Source organism: Salvelinus fontinalis, chromosome 17 (assembly GCF_029448725.1).
Source record: "Salvelinus fontinalis isolate EN_2023a chromosome 17, ASM2944872v1, whole genome shotgun sequence".
NCBI classification, from domain to species: Eukaryota; Metazoa; Chordata; class Actinopteri; order Salmoniformes; family Salmonidae; genus Salvelinus; species Salvelinus fontinalis.
In genome coordinates, this window is record NC_074681.1 from 37021375 (window position 1) to 37045199 (window position 23825).

The 23825-nt window shown below is 47.2% G+C and overlaps 1 protein-coding gene across 3 annotated transcripts in view; it reads left to right on the forward strand.

Moving 5' to 3' along the window:
- The window catches only part of LOC129814265 (glycogen debranching enzyme-like), a 101370-nt gene extending 81368 nt beyond the window's left edge, over positions 1-20002 (forward strand). For all 3 annotated transcript variants that reach the window (XM_055867278.1, XM_055867277.1, XM_055867279.1), the window contains exons 27-34: positions 13971-14091; positions 14298-14433; positions 14626-14738; positions 14869-15080; positions 18376-18473; positions 18641-18728; positions 18875-19008; positions 19093-20002. In XM_055867278.1, the coding sequence (XP_055723253.1) occupies positions 13971-14091; positions 14298-14433; positions 14626-14738; positions 14869-15080; positions 18376-18473; positions 18641-18728; positions 18875-19008; positions 19093-19210 (1020 nt within the window). In that variant the 3' untranslated portion in view covers positions 19211-20002. The remainder of the gene's footprint in view (positions 1-13970; positions 14092-14297; positions 14434-14625; positions 14739-14868; positions 15081-18375; positions 18474-18640; positions 18729-18874; positions 19009-19092) is intronic.
- Positions 20003-23825: the final 3823 nt, after the last annotated feature.

Sequence of the window (23825 nt, forward strand, 5' to 3'; positions counted from 1 at the left end):
ACATGTAGACACCCACACACACACACGTGTAGACACCCACACACACACACGTGTAGACACCCACACACACACACACGTGTAGACACCCACTCACACATGTAGACACCCACTCACACATGTAGACACCCACTCACACATGTAGACACCCACACACACACACGTGTAGACACCCACACTCACACGTGTAGACACCCACACTCACACATGTAGACACCCACACACACATGTAGACACCCACACACACACACGTGTAGACACCAACACTCACACGTGTAGACACCCACACTCACACGTGTAGACTCCCACACTCACACATGTAGACACCCACACACACATGTAGACACCCACACACACACACGTGTAGACACCCACACTCACACGTGTAGACACCCACACACACACATGTAGACACCCACTCACACGTGTAGACACACACTCACACATTTAGACACCCACTCACACGTGTAGACACCCACACTCACACATGTAGACACCCACTCACACGTGTAGACACCCACACTCACACATTTAGACACCCACTCACACGTGTAGACACCCACACTCACACATGTAGACACCCACACTCACACATTTAGACACCCACTCACACATGTAGACACCCACACACACACATTTAGACACCCACTCACACATGTAGACACCCACTCACACATGTAGACACCCACTCACACATGTAGACACCCACACACACACATGTAGACACCCACTCACACATGTAGACACCCACTCACACATGTAGACACCCACACACACATGTAGACACCCACACACACATTTAGACACCCACACTCACACATGTAGACACCCACACACACACATTTAGACACCCACTCACACATGTAGACACCCACACTCACACATGTAGACACCCACTCACACATGTAGACACCCACACACACACACGTGTAGACACCCACTCACACGTGTAGACACCCCCACTCACACGTGTAGACACCCACACTCACACATGTAGACACCCACACTCACACATTTAGACACCCACTCACACGTGTAGACACCCACTCACACATGTAGACACCCACACACACACACGTGTAGACACCCACACACACACACGTGTAGACACCCACACACACACACACACGTGTAGACACCCACACTCACACGTGTAGACACCCACTCACACATGTAGACACCCACTCACACATGTAGACACCCACACACACACACGTGTAGACACCCACACTCACACGTGTAGACACCCACACTCACACATGTAGACACCCACACACACATGTAGACACCCACACACACACGTGTAGACACCCACACTCACACGTGTAGACACCCACACTCACACGTGTAGACACCCACACTCACACATGTAGACACCCACACACACATGTAGACACCCACTCACACATTTAGACACCCACTCACACATGTAGACACCCACACTCACACATGTAGACACCCACTCACACGTGTAGACACCCACACTCACACATGTAGACACCCACTCACACGTGTAGACACCCACACTCACACATTTAGACACCCACTCACACGTGTAGACACCCACACTCACACATGTAGACACCCACACTCACACATTTAGACACCCACTCACACGTGTAGACACCCACACTCACACATGTAGACACCCACTCAAACGTGTAGACACCCACACTCACACATTTAGACACCCACTCACACGTGTAGACACCCACACTCACACATTTAGACACCCACTCACACGTGTAGACACCCACACTCACACATGTAGACACCCACACTCACACATGTAGACACCCACACTCACACATTTAGACACCCACTCACACGTGTAGACACCCACACTCACACATTTAGACACCCACTCACACATGTAGACACCCACACTCACACATTTAGACACCCACTCACACGTGTAGACACCCACACTCACACATGTAGACACCCACACTCACACATTTAGACACCCACTCACACATGTAGACACCCACACTCACACATTTAGACACCCACTCACACATGTAGACACCCACACTCACACATGTAGACACCCACTCACACGTGTAGACACCCACACTCACACATGTAGACACCCACACTCACACATTTAGACACCCACTCACACGTGTAGACACCCACACTCACACATGTAGACACCCACTCACACATGTAGACACCCACACTCACACATGTAGACACCCACACTCACACATTTAGACACCCACTCACACATGTAGACACCCACTCACACATGTAGACACCCACTCACACGTGTAGACACCCACTCACACACATGTAGACACCCACACTCACACATTTAGACACCCACTCACACATGTAGACACCCACACTCACACATGTAGACACCCACACTCACACATTTAGACACCCACTCACACATGTAGACACCCACTCACACGTGTAGACACCCACACTCACACATGTAGACACCCACTCACACATGTAGACACCCACACTCACACATGTAGACACCCACACTCACACATGTAGACACCCACACACACACGTGTAGACACCCACACTCACACATTTAGACACCCACTCACACATGTAGACACCCACACACACACACGTGTAGACACCCACTCACACATGTAGACACCCACACTCACACATGTAGACACCCACACTCACACATGTAGACACCCACACTCACACATTTAGACACCCACTCACACATGTAGACACCCACACACACACACGTGTAGACACCCACACACACACACATGTAGACACCCACACACACACACACATGTAGACACACACACACACACACACATGTAGACACCCACACACACACACATGTAGACACACACACACACACACATGTAGACACCCACACTCACACATGTAGACACCCACACACACATGTAGACACCCACACACACACACACGTGTAGACACCAACACTCACACGTGTAGACACCCACACTCACACGTGTAGACTCCCACACTCACACGTGTAGACTCCCACACTCACACATGTAGACACCCACACACACACACGTGTAGACACCCACACACACACACGTGTAGACACCCACACTCACACGTGTAGACACCCACACACACACATGTAGACACCCACTCACACGTGTAGACACACACTCACACATTTAGACACCCACTCACACGTGTAGACACCCACACTCACACATGTAGACACCCACTCACACGTGTAGACACCCACACTCACACATTTAGACACCCACTCACACGTGTAGACACCCACACTCACACATGTAGACACCCACACTCACACATTTAGACACCCACTCACACATGTAGACACCCACACACACACATTTAGACACCCACTCACACATGTAGACACCCACTCACACATGTAGACACCCACTCACACATGTAGACACCCACACACACACATTTAGACACCCACTCACACATGTAGACACCCACTCACACATGTTGACACCCACACACACATGTAGACACCCACACACACATTTAGACACCCACACTCACACATGTAGACACCCACACACACACATTTAGACACCCACTCACACATGTAGACACCCACACTCACACATGTAGACACCCACTCACACATGTAGACACCCACACACACACACATTTAGACACCCACTCACACGTGTAGACACCCACACTCACACATTTAGACACCCACACTCACACATGTAGACACCCACACTCACACATTTAGACACCCACTCACACATGTAGACACCCACACACACACGTGTAGACACCCACACTCACACATTTAGACACCCACTCACACATGTAGACACCCACACACACACACGTGTAGACACCCACTCACACATGTAGACACCCACACTCACACATGTAGACACCCACACTCACACATGTAGACACCCACACTCACACATTTAGACACCCACTCACACATGTAGACACCCACACACACACACGTGTAGACACACACACACACACACATGTAGACACCCACACACACACACACATGTAGACACACACACACACACACACATGTAGACACCCACACACACACACATGTAGACACACACACACACACACATGTAGACACCCACACACACACACACATGTAGACACACACACACACACACATGTAGACACCCACACACACACATGTAGACACCCACACACACACATGTAGACACCCACACACACACATGTGTAGACACCCACACACACACATTTAGACACCCACTCACACATGTAGACACCCACACACACACACGTGTAGACACCCACTCACACGTGTAGACACCCACACTCACACGTGTAGACACACACACACATGTAGACACCCACACTCACACATGTAGACACCCACACTCACACATTTAGACACCCACACACACACGTGTAGACACCCACTCACACATGTAGACACCCACACTCACACATGCAGACACCCACACTCACACATTTAGACACCCACCCACACACACACGTGTAGACATCCACACACACACACGTGTAGACACCCACTCACACATGTAGACACCCACACTCACACACGTGTAGACACCCACACACACACACATGTAGACACCCACACACACACACGTGTAGACACCCACACACACATGTAGACACCCACACACACATGTAGACACCCACACACACACACATGTAGACACCCACACACACACATGTAGACACCCACTCACACATGTAGACACCCACACACACACGTGTAGACACCCACTCACACACTTGTAGACACCCACACACAAACATGTAGACACCCACTCACACACGTGTAGACACCCACACACACACACACACGTGTAGACACCCACTCACACTCTTGTAGACACCCACACACACACATGTAGACACCCACACACACACACACGTGTAGACACCCACACACACACATTTAGACACCCACTCACACATGTAGACACCCACACACACACACGTGTAGACACCCACACACACACATGTAGACACCCACACACACACTTGTAGACACCCACACACACACATGTAGACACCCACTCACACACGTGTAGACACCCACACTCACACACGTGTAGACACCCACACACACACACGTGTAGACACCCACTCACACATGTAGACACCCACTCACACATGTAGACACCCACACTCACACGTGTAGACACCCACACACACACGTGTAGACACCCACACACACACATGTAGACACCCACACACACACATGTAGACACCCACTCACACACGTGTAGACACCCACACACACACACGTGTAGACACCCACTCACACATGTAGACACCCACTCACACATGTAGACACCCACACACACACGTGTAGACACCCACACACACACATGTAGACACCCACACACACACATGTAGACACCCACACACACACATGTAGACACCCACACACACACATGTAGACACCCACACACACACATGTAGACACCCACACACACACATGTAGACACCCACACTCACACGTGTAGACACCCACACACACACGTGTAGACACCCACACACACACATGTAGACACCCACACACACACGTGTAGACACCCACTCACACACGTGTAGACACCCACACACACACGTGTAGACACCCACTCACACATGTAGACACCCACTCAACACATGTAGACACCCACACACACACATGTAGACACCCACACACACGTGTAGACACCCACTCACACATGTAGACACCCACACTCACACATGTAGACACCCACACACACACGTGTAGACACCCACACACACACATGTAGACACCCACTCACACGTGTAGACACCCACACACACACGTGTAGACACCCACACACACACATGTAGACACCCACACACACACATGTAGACACCCACACACACGTGTAGACACCCACACTCACACATGTAGACACCCACACACACACATGTAGACACCCACTCACACATGTAGACACCCACACACACATGTAGACACCCACTCACACATGTAGACACCCACACTCACACGTGTAGACACCCACTCACACATGTAGACACCCACTCACACATGTAGACACCCACTCACACATGTAGACACCCACACACACACGTGTAGACACCCACACACACACGTGTAGACACCCACTCACACATGTAGACACCCACACACACACGTGTAGACACCCACTCACACATGTAGACACCCACTCACACATGTAGACACCCACTCACACACATGTAGACACCCACACACACACATGTAGACACCCACTCACACACGTGTAGACACCCACACACACACGTGTAGACACCCACTCACACATTTAGACACCCACACACACACATGTAGACACCCACTCACACACGTGTAGACACCCACACACACACATGTAGACACCCACTCACACATTTAGACACCCACACACACACATGTAGACTCCCACACACACACATGTAGACACCCACACACACACATGTAGACACCCACTCACACATGTAGACACCCACTCACACACATGTAGACACCCACACACACACATGTAGACACCCACTCACACATGTAGACACCCACTCACACACATGTAGACACCCACACACACACATGTAGACACCCACACACACACGTGTAGACACCCACTCACACATGTAGACACCCACACACACACGTGTAGACACCCACTCACACATGTAGACACCCACTCACACACATGTAGACACCCACACACACACGTGTAGACACCCACACTCACACATGTAGACACCCACACACACACGTGTAGACACCCACTCACACATGTAGACACCCACACACACACATGTAGACACCCACACACACACGTGTAGACACCCACTCACACATGTAGACACCCACACACACACATTTAGACACCCACACACACACATGTAGACACCCACTCACACATGTAGACACCCACACACACACGTGTAGACACCCACTCACACATGTAGACACCCACACACACACGTGTAGACACCCACACACACACATGTAGACACACACACTCACACATGTAGACACCCACACACACATGTAGACACACACACTCACACATGTAGACACCCACTCACACATGTAGACACCCACTCACACACGTGTAGACACCCACACACACACATGTAGACACACACACTCACACATGTAGACACACACACTCACACATGTAGACACCCACTCACACATGTAGACACCCACACACACACATGTAGACACACACACTCACACATGTAGAAACCCACACACACACGTGTAGACACCCACACACACACATGTAGACACACACACTCACACATTTAGACACCCACTCACACATGTAGACACCCACTCACACATGTAGACACCCACACTCACACATGTAGACACCCACTCACACATGTAGACACCCACTCACACATGTAGACACCCACACACACACATGTAGACACCCACACACACACGTGTAGACACCCACACACACACATGTAGACACCCACACACACATGTAGACACCCACTCACACATGTAGACACCCACACACACACATGTAGACACCCACACACTCACACATGTCGACACCCACACACACACGTGTAGACACCCACACACACACATGTAGACACCCACACACACACATGTAGACACCCACACACACACACATGTAGACACCCACACACACACATGTAGACACCCACACACACACACATGTAGACACACACACACACACACACACATGTAGACACCCACACACACACACATGTAGACACTCACACATGTAGACACCCAGACACACACGTGTAGACACCCACACACACACATGTAGACACCCACACACACACACATGTAGACACCCACACACACACACACACATGTAGACACCCACACACACACACACATGTAGACACCCACACACACACGCATGTAGACACTCACACACACACATGTAGACACTCACACACACACATGTAGACACCCACACACACACATGTAGACACCCACACACACACATGTAGACACCCACACACACACATGTAGACACCCACACACACACGTGTAGACACCCACACACACACGTGTAGACACCCACACACACACGTGTAGACACCCACACACACACACATGTAGACACTCACACACACACACATGTAGACACCCACACACACACACATGTAGACATCCACACACACACACATGTAGACACCCACACACACACACATGTAGACACCCACACACACACATGTAGACACCCACACACACACATGTAGACACCCACACACACACATGTAGACACCCACACACACACATGTAGACACCCACACTCACACACACATGTAGACACCCACACACACACACATTTAGACACCCACACCCACACACATGTAGACACCAACACACACACACATGTAGACACCCACACACACACACATGTAGACACTCACACACACACATGTAGACACTCACACACACACACATGTAGACACCCACTCACACACACATGTAGACACCCACACACACACACATGTAGACACCCACACACACACGCATGTAGACACCCACTCACACACGCATGTAGACACCCACACACACACACATGTAGACACTCACACACACACGCATGTAGACACCCACTCACACACACGCATGTAGACACCCACACACACACACATGTAGACACCCACACACACACACATGTAGACACCCACTCACACACACATGTAGACACCCACTCACACACACATGTAGACACCCACACACACACGTGTAGACACCCACACACACACACGTGTAGACACCCACACACACACACATGTAGACACCCACTCACACACACATGTAGACACCCACTCACACACACATGTAGACACCCACACACACACGTGTAGACACCCACACACACACGTGTAGACACCCACACACACACGTGTAGACACCCACACACACACACATGTAGACACCCACTCACACACACATGTAGACACCCACTCACTCACACATGTAGACACCCACACACACACGTGTAGACACCCACACACACACGTGTAGACACCCACACACACACGTGTAGACACCCACACACACACACATGTAGACACCCACACACACACGTGTAGACACCCACACACACATGTAGACACCCACACACACACACATGTAGACACCCACTCACACACACATGTAGACACCCACTCACACACACATGTAGACACCCACACACACACACATGTAGACACTCACACACACACACATGTAGACACCCACTCACACACACGCATGTAGACACCCACACACACACACATGTAGACACCCACACACACACACATGTAGACACCCACACACACACACATGTAGACACTCACACACACACACATGTAGACACCCACTCACACACACGCATGTAGACACCCACACACACACATGTAGACACCCACACACACACATGTAGACACCCACACACACATGTAGACACCCACACACACACGTGTAGACACCCACACACACACGTGTAGACACCCACACACACACACACATGTAGACACCCACTCACACACACATGTAGACACCCACACACACACACATGTAGACACCCACACACACACACATGTAGACACTCACACACACACACATGTAGACACTCACTCACACACACGCATGTAGACACCCACTCACACACACGCATGTAGACACCCACACACACACACATGTAGACACCCACACACACACACATGTAGACACTCACACACACACACATGTAGACACCCACTCACACACACGCATGTAGACACCCACACACACACATGTAGACACCCACACACACACATGTAGACACCCACACACACATGTAGACACCCACACACACACGTGTAGACACCCACACACACACGTGTAGACACCCACACACACACACATGTAGACACCCACACACTCACACATGTAGACACCCACACACACACATGTAGACACCCACACACACACACATGTAGACACCCACACACACACATTTAGACACCCACACACACACATGTAGACACCCACACACACGCATGTAGACACCCACACACACACATGTAGACACCCACACACACGCATGTAGACACCCACACACACACACATGTAGACACCCACACACACACACATGTAGACACCCACTCACACACGTGTAGACACCCACACACACATGTAGACACCCACACACACACACATGTAGACACCCACACACTCACACATGTAGACACCCACACACACACGTGTAGACACCCACACACACACATGTAGACACCCACACACACGCATGTAGACACCCACACACACACATGTAGACACCCACTCACACACGTGTAGACACCCACACACACATGTAGACACCCACACACACACACACGCATGTAGACACCCACACACACACACATGTAGACACCCACACACACACATGTAGACACCCACACACACACACGCATGTAGACACCCACACACACACACGCATGTAGACACCCACACACACACACATGTAGACACCCACACACACACACATGTAGACACCCACACACACACACATGTAGACACCCACACACACACACACATGTAGACACCCACACACACACACATGTAGACACCCACACTCACATGTGTAGACACACACACTCACACATGTAGACACACACATGTAGACACCCACACTCACACATGTAGACACCCACACACACACACATGTAGACACCCACACTCACATGTGTAGACACACACACTCACACATGTAGACACCCACACACACACATGTAGACACCCACACACACACGTGTAGACACCCACTCACATGTGTAGACACACACACTCACACATGTAGACACACACATGTAGACACCCACACACACCTAGACACACACACGCACACATGCATAAACACATAAATGCACAACCAGGCACACATTCTTCATCTTTCTCTCTCACACACACACTCCCACATGTACACATACAGTATATACACCCACACACATATACATAAGCACAATCTACACACACACGTACATTGTAATATTGTTGTATGGTGGTATTATACGTTTTGTATTGTAGATATGTAGTGGTTAAATAATGTTATGTGATGATGTAAGTGCCTTAATGTGTTTGGACTCCAGGAAGAGGGAGAGCTAATGGGGTTCCCTAATAAATACATTCACTCACACACTCTCCCATCTCTCTCTCACACACACTCTCCCATCTCTGTCTCTCACACACTCTCCCATCTCTCTCTCTCACACACTCTCCCATCTCTCTCACACACTCTCCCATCTCTCTCTCTCACACACTCTCACATCTCTCACATCTCTCTCTCTCACACACTCTCCCATCTCTATCTCTCACACACTCTCCCATCTCTATCACTCACACACTCTCCCATCTCTCTCTCTCACACACTCTCCCATCTCTCTCTCTCACACACTCTCCCATCTCACTCTCTCACACACTCTTACATCTCTCTCTCTCACACACTCTCCCACCTCTCTCTCTCACACACTCTCCCATCTCTCTCTCACACACTCTACCATCTCTCTCTCTCACACACTCTCCCATCTCTCTCTCTCACACACTCTCCCATCTCTCTCTCTCACACACTCTCCCATCTCTCTCTCTCACACACTCTCCCATCTCTCTCACTCACACACTCTCCCATCTCTCTCTCTCACACACTCTCCCATCTCTCTCTCTCACACACTCTCCCATCTCTCTCTCTCACACACTCTCATATCTCTCTCTCTCACACACTCTCAGACCTCTCTCTCACCACTCTCACAACTCTCTCTCACACACTCTCCCATCTCTCTCTCACACACTCTACCATCTCTCTCTCTCACACACTCTCCCATCTCTCTCTCACACACTCTCCCATCTCTCTCTCACACACTCTCCCATCTCTCTCTCTCACACACTCTCACACCTCTCTCTCACCACTCTCACATCTCTCTCTCTCACACACTCTCCCATCTCTCTCTCTCACATACTCTCACATCTCTCTCTCACACACACTCTCACATCTCTCTCTCTCTCTCACACATCTCTCTCTCTCACACACCTTCCCATCTCTCTCTCTCACACACTCTCCCATCTCTCTCTCTCACACACTCTCACAACTCTCTCTCACACACTCTCCCATCTCTCTCTCACACACTCTCACATCTCTCTCTCTCACACACTCTCCCATCTCTCTCTCACACACTCTCCCATCTCTCTCTCTCACACACTCTCCCATCTCTCTCTCTCACACACTCTCACATCTCTCTCTCTCACACACTCTCCCATCTCTCTCTCACACACTCTCCCATCTCTCTCTCTCACACACTCTCCCATCTCTCTCTCTCACACACTCTTACATCTCTCTCTCACACACTCTCCCACCTCTCTCTCTCACACACTCTCCCATCTCTCTCTCACACACTCTACCATCTCTCTCTCTCACACACTCTACCATCTCTCTCTCTCACACACTCTCCCATCTCTCTCTCACACACTCTCCCATCTCTCTCTCTCACACACTCTCCCATCTCTCTCACTCACACACTCTCCCATCTCTCTCTCTCACACACTCTCCCATCTCTCTCTCTCACACACTCTCCCATCTCTCTCTCTCACACACTCTCCCATCTCTCTCTCTCACACACTCTCCCATCTCTCTCTCACCACTCTCACATCTCTCTCTCTCACACACTCTCCCATCTCTCTCTCTCACATACTCTCACATCTCTCTCTCACACACACTCTCACATCTCTCTCTCTCTCTCACACATCTCTCTCTCTCACACACTCTCACATCTCTCTCTCTCTCACACACTCTCCCATCTCTCTCTCTCTCTCACACACTCTCACAACTCTCTCTCACACACTCTCACATCTCTTTCTCTCACACACTCTCACATCTCTTTCTCTCACACACTCTTCCATCTCTCTCTCACACACTCTCCCATCTCTCTCTCTCACACACTCTCACATCTCTCTCTCTCACACACTCTCACATCTCTCTCTCACACACTCTCCCATCTCTCTCTCACATACTCTCACATCTCTCTCTCTCACACACTCTCCCATCGCTCTCCCACACACTCTCACATCTCTCTCTCTCACACACTCTCCCATCTCTCTCACACACTCTCACATCTCTATCTCTCACACACTCTCCCATCTCTCTCTCTCACACACTCTCCCATCTCTCTCTCACACACTCTCACATCTCTCTCTCTCACACACTCTCACATCTCTCTCACTCACACACTGTCCCATCTCTCTCTCACACACACTGTCCCATCTCTCTCTCTCACACACTCTCACATCTCTCTCTCTCACACACTCTCCCATCTCTCTCTCTCACACACTCTCACATCTCTCTCTCTCACACACTCTCACATCTCTTTCTCACACACTCTCACACCTCTCTCTCTCACACACTCTTACGTCTCTCTCTCTCACACACTCTCACGTCTCTCTCTCTCACACACTCTCACGTCTCTCTCTCTCACACACTCTCCCATCTCTATCTCTCACACACTCTCACATCTCTCTCTCACACACTCTCACATCTCTCTCTCTCACACACTCTCCCATCACTCTCTCACACACTCTCACAACTCTCTCTCACACATTCTCCCATCCCTCTCTCACACACTCTCCCATCTCTCTCTCTCACACACTCTCACAACTCTCTCTCACACACTCTCCCATCTCTCTCTCACACACTCTCACATCTCTCTCTCACACACACTCTCCCATCTCTCTCACACACTCTCACATCTCTCTCTCTCTCACACTGTCCCATCTCTCTCTCTCACACACTCTCCCATCTCTCTCTCTCACACACTCTCACATCTCTCTCTCTCACACACTCTCCCATCTCTCTCTCACACACACTCTCCCATCTCTCTCTCTCTCACACACTCTCCCATCTCTCTCTCTCACACACATTGTGCATAAATCCACACATGTCCACACAAAGACCTACAGGACATCAAGCAGGGGCACAGTCTCACGTCATCCTCGTGTGTTTCAGTTCTCGTTCACACAGCCCCTTTGTGATGTCATCCATGAGGCCATGACACGTCACATGCAGGGTATTGACTTCAGAGAGCGCAACGCCGGACCAAATATCGACATGCACATGAAGGACGAGGGTGAGTCCGCCACGGTCACCTCCGGTTGCGTTCACACTTTGAGTTAATAAGTAGGACCAGGAGTTTTTCCTGGTTACGTTACCTTCTGGGCCCCGGTTATTCCTTAAGGTAGCTCTAGTTGGTTATTATGTTAGTTCTTATGGGGAACATTGTCATGGTGTCTTGCTTCAGCAAACGTGGTATATTATTGTTCTCCTTGCTCCCAGGCTTCAATGTTGTGGCCAAAGTGAATCGTTATACTGGCTTTGTGTACGGCGGCAACCGTTTCAACTGCGGAACGTGGATGGACAAAATGGGAGAGAGTGACAGAGCTCGCAACAAGGGCACGCCCGCCACACCCAGGTTAAGACCTTTATCGTCATAGACCGCCAATATAATAGACTAGAATACAAAACGATACAATAAAACACAACGTAAACCAAACTGTGAGGCAAACGTATTATTCTTCAAACATTAAGCTGTTGTAAATGCACAATGGATTCATGTTTCATTTGATCTGATTTGACTCATGTCCCTGGTTGTGTGTGTCTCCAGAGATGGGTCAGCGGTGGAGATGGTGGGCCTCAGTAAGTCTGCGGTGCGCTGGCTGGTGGAGCTCCATAAGAAGGGCCTGTTCCCCCACAGCTCCATGAAAATACATCGGGACGGTGAGTGCTGCCTGGGCACAAGCGCACACACACACATTCTATTGTATGCAAACACACACGTACCCGACTTCCCTTTCTTTAATTAGACATAGAATAACAATGTTTTCACCATGATTGTTTTCCCTGGCAGGTAAAGAGTTGAAGGTGTCCTATGAGGATTGGAACCATAAGATCCAGGTCAACTTTGAGAAGAACTTCTACGTGTCCCACGACGAGAAGGACCCCGACGAGAAGCACCCCGACCTGGTCCACAAGAGAGGCATTTACAAGGACAGCCACGAAGCCTCCAGCCCCTGGTGTGACTACCAGCTCAGGCCCAACTTTTGCATCGCCATGGTGGTGGTGAGTTGCTATCAGAGTGGCGTCAGCTCGTGCCCGGTTTCCTGTTCTTTCTCTCTCATTGGAATTTCAGTTTACTTCCAGAATCGACTGATTGAAATGGAATTGACCCCAAGACGGGTCCTTAGCCCTTTTCTTGCAATGATCTACAGCAGTGGTTCCCAAACTTTCTATAGTCCCGTACGCCTTCGAAACATTCAACCTCCAGCTGTGTACCCCCTCTAGCACCAGGGTCAGCGCACTCTCAAATGTTGTTTTTTGCCATCATTGTAATCCTGACACACACTATATGATACATTTATTAAACATAAGAATGAGTGTGAGTTTTTGTCACAACCCGGCTCGTGGGAAGTGACAAAGAGCTCTTATAGGACCAGGGCACAAATAATAATCAATAATTTTGCTCTTTATTTAACCATCTTACATATGAAAACGTATTTGTGAATAACTCACCACAGGTTAATGAGAAGGGTGTGCTTGAAAGGATGCACATAACTCTGCAATGTTGGGTTGTATTGGAGAGAGTCTCAGTCTTAAATCATTTTCAACACACAGTCTGTGCCTGTATTTAGTTTTCATGCTAGTGAGGGCTGAGAATCCACTCTCACATAGGTACGTGGTTGCAAAGGGCATCAGTGTCTTAACAGCGCGATTTGCCCGAGGCAGGATACTCTGAGCGCAGCCCAATCCAGAAATATGATTAAATAACATTTTCACAGAACCGCTTGTTGCAATTTTGATGCGGCTCTCTTGTTCAGATATCGGTAAGTGGACTGGAGGCAGGGCATAAAAGGCATAACGAATCCAGTTGTTTGTGTCATCCTTTTCGGGAAAGTACCTGCGTAATTGTGCACCCAACTCACTCAGGTGCTTCGCTAAATCACATTTAACGTTGTCCGTAAACTTGAGTTGATTTGCACACCAAAAAATCATACAACAATGGAAAGACCTGTGTGTTGTCCTTGTTAATGCAGACAGAGAAGAGCTCCAACTTCTTAATCATAGCCTCAATTTTGTCCCACACATTGAATATAGTTGCGGAGAGTCCCTGTAATCCTAGATTCAGATCATTCAGGTGAGAAAAAACAGATAACCAGCGCACTTCTGTATGTTGTAAAAGCGTAACATGGTTGCTGCCCATATCATTACATAGTGCAGAAAATACACATGAGTTCAGGGGCCTTTCCTTAACAAAGTTACCCATTTTCACTGTTGTGTCCAAAACGTTTTTCAACCTGTCAGGCATTCCCTTGGCAGCAAGAGCCAAGGGAAGGTGGGAGCCAAGCCAAGGTGGATGCTGCAGTGTACCCAAGTGGTGTCGGGAGCAACTGCTTGCATGCGCGTTACCACTCCACTATATCTCCCTGTCATGGCTTTTGCGCCATCAATACAGATACCGACACATCTTGACCACCAAAGTCCATTTGATGTCACAAAGCTGTCCAGTACTTTAAAAGTATCCTCTCCTGTTGTCCTGGTTTCCAGTGGTTTGCAGAAGAGGATGTCTTCCTTAATTGACCCCCCATAAACGTAACGGACATATACCAGGAGCTGTGCCAGGCCCGCCACGTCTGTTGATTCATCCAGCTGTAACGCATAGAATTCACTGGCTTGTATGTTAAGCAGTAATTTTTTCAAAACATCTCCTGACATGTCACTGATGCGTCGTGAAACAGTGCTGTTTGATGAAGGCATTGTCTGTATAGTTTTTTTGGCCTTTTCCCCCAGCATTGTCCCAGCCGTATCCGCGGCAGCAGGAAGAATTAAGTCCTCCACAATAGTATGGGGCTTGCCTGTGCTAGCCACTTGGTAGCTCACCATATAATACGCTTCTAGCCCCTTCTTATTAATGGTATCTGTTACTTTTATACATGTCTTACTACTCGAAAGTCATCTTAATTCTCGCTCAAAAAACTCCTGTGGCTTATTTTTCAAATTGGCATGTTTTGTTTCTAAATGTCTGCGCAAGAGTGAAGGTTTCATCGAGTTGTGAGATAGTACTTTTGCACATATAACACACTGTGGCTGAGGAAAGGCACTACTCCCAATATAAGTGAACCCCAAATCAATGTAGTTATCATATTGTCATCATATTTGCGCCTCTTCGATGGTCCAACGTCCCGGTCTGTTGTTCGGTGCTTTCCCGGGTAAGGGGGCAGTAGCTCTTTGGCTGCATCAGATTCACAACTGTCAGTGTCCATGCTAGCTGGGCTAACAACAAATGTAGAATTACTGACGCTAGCATTGGATGTGCTCGTGGAAGCAGAACAACTTGTGTCGTCGACAGGTGCAGGTGTAGTACTGCTGGTAGTAGCAGTACTACCAGTAGAGCTGGTATGTGTCTCTATGGATGCGGCCTTACTGTTTGGCTACATACGGACCGTTGGTGGAATTCCCACCAGAGAGGAACGGTTAATGTGATTGGATGTTAATTATTTGACTAGGCTACCTGTATTTGACATTGTGTTGTTATTTCGCTGAACACTAGATGGTTTCATTTTATTTTTGCCAGTAAAACAAGGTTATTCAGGTGAGAAAAAAACCTTGGAAAATATAAATGGACTGTTTGAAAATTAAATATATATATTTTTTAAATGTGAATCACGTTTTTATTTGGCGTACCCCCGACGACATTGTACCCAAGTTTGGGAATACCTGGTTTAGACCGTTTGGACGTTTTGACAGACTAGGAGTGAGCTTCTCTTCTTCTCCCGCTTCGACCATGCAGTTCGGGTAGCTTAGCTCTATTCCGTTTAGTTTTATCCTAAAAAAAACTCCCTAGTCCTTGCCAATGTCAAGCATACCAATAACATAATGCAGCCACCACCATGCTTGAAAATATGAAGTGATACTCAAAAATGATAAAATATTTTTATTTTTAGTCAATCACATTTTTATTTGGCATACCCCCGACAGCATTCCCCGTACCCCTGGGGTTAAAACTTTCAAAAAATCATATTTTAAGGTAAATGTTTTTATATGTCTTTTCATTTTAAATCTTTATGTTTAGCTCACATAATATAATTTTAAAGTATTCATTAAGGTGTCTGTAATAGAATAAACGTGGCAAAACAAATGTAGACATGAATAAATGCATTTCTATAGCTGCCAATATGTTTTTTACAATGGTGGGGGAGTGCCAAGATGGCGGCGCGGTGGCTTCAATACAGCGCCCCCTGTAATTTATCTAGTGTATATACAAAACATTGTTTTCTTGACATTGTTTTCTATCTAAAGAACTGGGGTGGAGTTTGTGAAGTATTAATGAGTTGAGTATTTTCTCTATTTTGTCCTTGAGGCTCCTGAATTGTTCACGGTGGAGAGAGCCTGGAAGGCCCTGGAGGTCGCTGAGAAGAAGCTGCTAGGACCTCTGGGAATGAAGACCTTGGATCCAGAGTAAGATACCTACAGCTATTAGTCATTATTATTAGTAGGGCCAAGTTTTTCCTATTCAGGTCATATTGTCAGGAAAAGCTCCTGGCCCCTCTTCATTTACTGATTCATTTTCTATATATATTTTCTTGGCTTGTATACTACTGACATCACGTTTATTTCTCCCCCAGTGATATGGTGTACTGTGGTGTCTATGACAACGCTCTGGATAACGACAACTACAACGTGGCCAGAGGCTTCAACTACCACCAAGGACCGGTGAGTGTGCCTCACTCAGGATTGGAGTTGTAACACACCTTAAATGAGGAGTTCTTGTTCACCTTCTAATGGCAATGCTCCTGAGCGGATAAATAAAGTTGTATTGAATTGATCTGTTGGGTTTAATGACTTGTTTGTTTTTTTAGGAGTGGCTGTGGCCAATTGGGTACTTCCTTCGAGCAAAGCTCTATTTTGCCAAGAAGCTTGGGAAGGAGACCTATGACCAGACAGTGTACCTGGTGAAGAGCATTCTCTCTCAGCATTATGTCCACCTGGAGAGGTAAATTCACACAGTCACACACACACACACACACATTTACGCACACTATTTGAACACCCATCCATGTCTCTTCTAACCCCCCAGGTCTAGTTGGAAGGGTCTGCCAGAGCTGACCAATGAAAACGGACAGAATTGCCCCTTCAGCTGCGAATCCCAGGCCTGGTCCATCTCCACGGTGCTGGAAGTCCTCCACGACATGTAACAACACCTCAATTCCTGTGGGCGGAGAGCCGCCATATGATCTCACTTCCTGAGGGTGGAGACTCGCCCCATGATCTCATGTCCTCTTGTAGTTCGGCATTGTTTTATTTCACCTTAATAGTGTGGTCTTTGTTGTCTTGTTTTGGACCTCATGTACACCCTATGGACTAACCCTACTGGGATCTCAAGTATACAGCAGGCTAATGCCTAGTGAACATGTGAACACCAGCACTTGCAGTTTGTTGTGGAGGGCATTGGGAAATTGTAGTTCACAGCCTCATTTGACACCTGACTTAGTGTTGTCAAGGTATCTGTTACAGTAGATATGAGCTAACGTTATCGCACTTAAAGATGAAGTATTAAAGACAAAGTGATGTATTCTAAGGGATGGAAGACCGACTGTTTTGAAACCAGATTACCTCCTAGGTAGATAAACGTTCATCTTGTCGCCTTAGCTGCTAACCTGTCACTGGTGATCCTTTTACAGACTGTATCAAAATGTACTGTACTATGAAATGTGTCAGGTGGTGATCCATTGTCGTGTGCTTCCATGCCTTTTACTGGAGTTTAGATCCCTAACTAGAAACCTCTGTGGAAACGTATCACTGTGACTGAAACCTTGTAGAGTTGATCTTCTATCTATGACCCTCTCTAAATGTGATGCATCTCTCCTTGTGAATCTGATGCCTAATTTTATTGGTCAGCATGCGTCTAGCTTATAGTGTGTTTAGTGTGTCTAGTCTACATAGTGTTGTCATGGTACTTAATGGTATATAAACAGTCTGCAACCTGACCTATTCTGTGTCTTTGTCTTCATGTCTGTGTTGAGGTGAAGAAAAACAATAGTTTTACTGACTGAGTAGCCTGTACACTAGCTCCCAGTTAGCTCTCTAGGTTGTGTTAGACACAGTAAAACCTTTATTTATTGAAACATAATCTATTTTTTTTTAAATACAAATTTCAAGAGAAACCTGGTTCAAAGACCGCAGTAGATTTTTAAAAAATGTACAATTATTTATAAACCTATGTCATGAAGAACGGTTATTACAGTATAATAACTGTCTCTAGTCCTGTTCTTTAGGATCAATTGAAGACAGCGAGATATCATGGGATTCCCGAACACTGACAAGACACAGGCAGAGAACACCTGAAAAGAGAAAAAGAAACAATAAAAATGACACACGTACTCCACATTTTCAAAGTGAAATCATTTTGGGGGGAATTGTTCCAAATTAATATTGATTGCATATCTCTTAAGGACTGACACTGGGCCATTCAGGATCACTTAACACCTTTTGCCATTATGGTGTGTCTTTGGCATTAAAATGTGTGTAATTGTACTGCTGAAAAATAAAGCTGTATCCCCAGGGTTAGGGATTCAGAAGACTGAGGCAGGGTTTAATCTAACGTTTTAGCTGGGCTTTGCTCTTTTCATATTTATTTTGATCCTGACAAACTTCCCAGTCCCTCCCAGCGACAAGCATACCCATAAAATGACGCTGCCACCACAATATTTGAAAACACAGAGGATCAACAACATTGCATTCACTCATTACTGGCCTGTTTGACAAAGTGAAAAGAAGGAAGCCTGTATTTAAAAAATCCACTTCAAATCATCCATTCTGTTTGCAACAAGGCTGGTAAGTAATACTGCAAGACAACATGACAAAGAAATATATTTTTGGGCCAAAATTTTAAATTACAGTGCATTTGGAAAGTATTCAGACCCCTTCCCGTTTTCCATATTTTGTTACGTTACAGCCTTAAAATGGATAAAAAAATTTTTTTCATAATGACAAAACGAAAACAAGTTTTTAGAAATGTTTGTAAATGTATATATTTTTTTAAACAGAAATACCTTTTTTACATAAGTATTCAGACCCTTTCCTAGGAGACTCGAAATTGAGCTCAGGTGCATCCTGTTTCCATTGATCATCGTTGATGTTTCTACAACTTGGAGTCCACCTGTGGTAAATTCAATTGATTGGACATGATTAGGAAAAGCACACACCTATTATATAAGGTCCCACAGTTCACAGTGCATGTCAGAGCAAAAACCAAGCCATGAGGTCAAAGGAATTGTTCATAGAGCTCCGAGACAGGATTGTGTCGTGGCACAGATCTGGGGAAGGGTACCAAAACATTTCTACAGCTTTAAAGGTCCCCAAGAGTTTCTCTGTGGAGATGGGAGAACATTCCAGAACCATCTCTGCAGCACTCCACCAATCAGGCCTTTATGCTAGAGTGACCAGACGGAAGCCACTCCTCAGTAAAAGGCACATGACAACACTTGGAGTTTGCCAAAAGACACCTAAAGACTCTCAGACCATGAGAAACAAGATTTGTTGTCTGATGAAACCAAGATTGAACTCTTTGGCCTGAAGGCCAAGCGTCGCGTCTGGAGGAAACCTGGCACCATCCCTATGGTGAAGCATGGTGGTGGCAGCATCATGCTGTGGGGATGTTTTTCAGCGGCAGGGACTGGGAGACTAGCCAGGATCGAGGGAAAGATGAACGGAGCAAAGTACAGAGAGATACTTGATGAAAACCTGCTCCAGAGCGCTCAGCACCTCAGACTGGGGCAGAGGTTCTCCTTCCAATAGGACAGCGACCCTAAGCACACAGCCAAGACAACACAGGAATGGCTTCGGGACAAGTCTCTGAATGTCCTTGAGTGGCCCAGCCAGAGCCCGGACTTGAACCTGATCGAACATCTTTGAAGAGACCGGAAAATAGCTGTCCAACCTGACAGAGTTTGAGAGGATCTGCAGAGAAGAATGTGAGAAACTCCTCAAATACAGGTGTGCCAAGCTCGTAGCGTCATACCCAAGAAGACTCGAGGCTGTAATCGCTGCCAAACATGCTTCAACAAAGTACTGAGTAAAGGGTTTGAATACTTATGTAAATGTGATATTTCCGTTTTTATTTTTAATACGTTTGCAAACATTTCTAAAAACAGTTTTTGATTTGTAATTATGGGGTATTGTGTGTACTGTAGATTTATGAGGGGGGAAACAATTGAATCCATTATAGAATAAGACTGTAGAGTTACAAAGTGTGGAAAAAGTTAAGGGGTCTGAATACTTTTCGAATGCACTGTATATAGGGCAGAGTTGAGTAACCGGGTGGTAGCTGGCTAGTGATGGATTTGAGACAGAAGCTGTTTTTCAGTCTCTTGGTCACAGGTTTGATGCACCTGTACGGACCTCGCCTTCTGGATGATAGCGGGGTGAACATACCGTGGCTCGGTTGGTTGATGTCCTTGATGATCTTTTAGGCCTTCCTGTGACATCGGGTGCTGGAGGGCAGGCAGTGTCCTGGAGGGCAGGCAGTGTGCCCCCGGTGTTTCGTTGGGCAGACCGTACCACCCTCTGGAAAGCCCTGTGGTTGCGGGCTTGTGCAGTTGCCGTACCAGGCGGTGCAGTAGTAAATACATCCCTGATCACCCGCACACACAGTTCACTTTCATAGCAGCTACATACAGCATCAACTCTTTGTTCATTCTCATATAATTCCTTCTCGCATCTGCACGCTCTCAACTGTTGAATTGTCTTTCTCTCCGAGTGAACTACCCACCACACTTTATGCACTGCAGTGCTAGCTATCTGTAGCTTCTGCTTTCAGTACTAGATTCATTCGCTGATCCTTTGATTGGATGGACAAGATCGTTCGTACTCCAAGAGCTCTGATAAGTTGGAGGACGTCCTCCGGAAGTCATAAATAAATACTGTGTAAGTATATGGACAGGGGTGAGAACCATGAGCCTCCTAGGTTATGCATTGAAAAAAAGAGAATGGAAAATAGCTGTCCTCCAGCTACACCATGGTGCTCTAGTGGAGGCTCCTCAGAGGAGGAGGGGAAGGTCCATCCTCCTCAATGAATTTCATAAAAATGTAAATGGTAAAACATAATAAAATGTATCCTTAAAAGATAAAACGATACTAAATATAAATCACATTACCAAATAACTGATTAAAACACACTATTTTGCAAAGAAGGTCTACAGTAGCCTCAACAGCACTGTAGGGTAGCGCCATGGTGTAGCCTGAGGACAGCTAGCTTCCGTCCTCCTCTGGATACGTTGACTTTAATACAAAACCTAGGAGGCTCATGGCTCTTACGAAAGCATAAACTACAGCTAGCTAGCACTGCAGTGTATAAATTGTGGTGAGTAGAACAGTTTTTAACAAATGTATTTCTTCAAAAATAAAGGGAAAACAAGAGACAAATGGAGAGATTGTCATTTTTTTCACTTTCAGTTTCACTTTCTTAACTAGCAAATGCAGCTAACTAGTTTAGCCTACTGAAACACCCTGCTCAGACAGGGTGCTATGTTAGCTAGCTGGCTGTGACTTTCCAACACAACACTGGAACTCTTCCAAGTCAAGGTAAGATTTTGGTATCACTCAATTATTGCCCCCGGGGCCCACCGGTGTAACTGCTTACTGACTATACACTGTAATGTTACTGCATGATTGTAGCAGGTTTATTAACGCATTAGTTCTATTAGCTATGTTGACTATGACGTTACTTTAACTTTAGCTAATATGGTGACAACGATGTAGGCTGTGTGTAGCGTTTTGGCTTGGAAAGATTTTTTGCCTGGTCACATACAG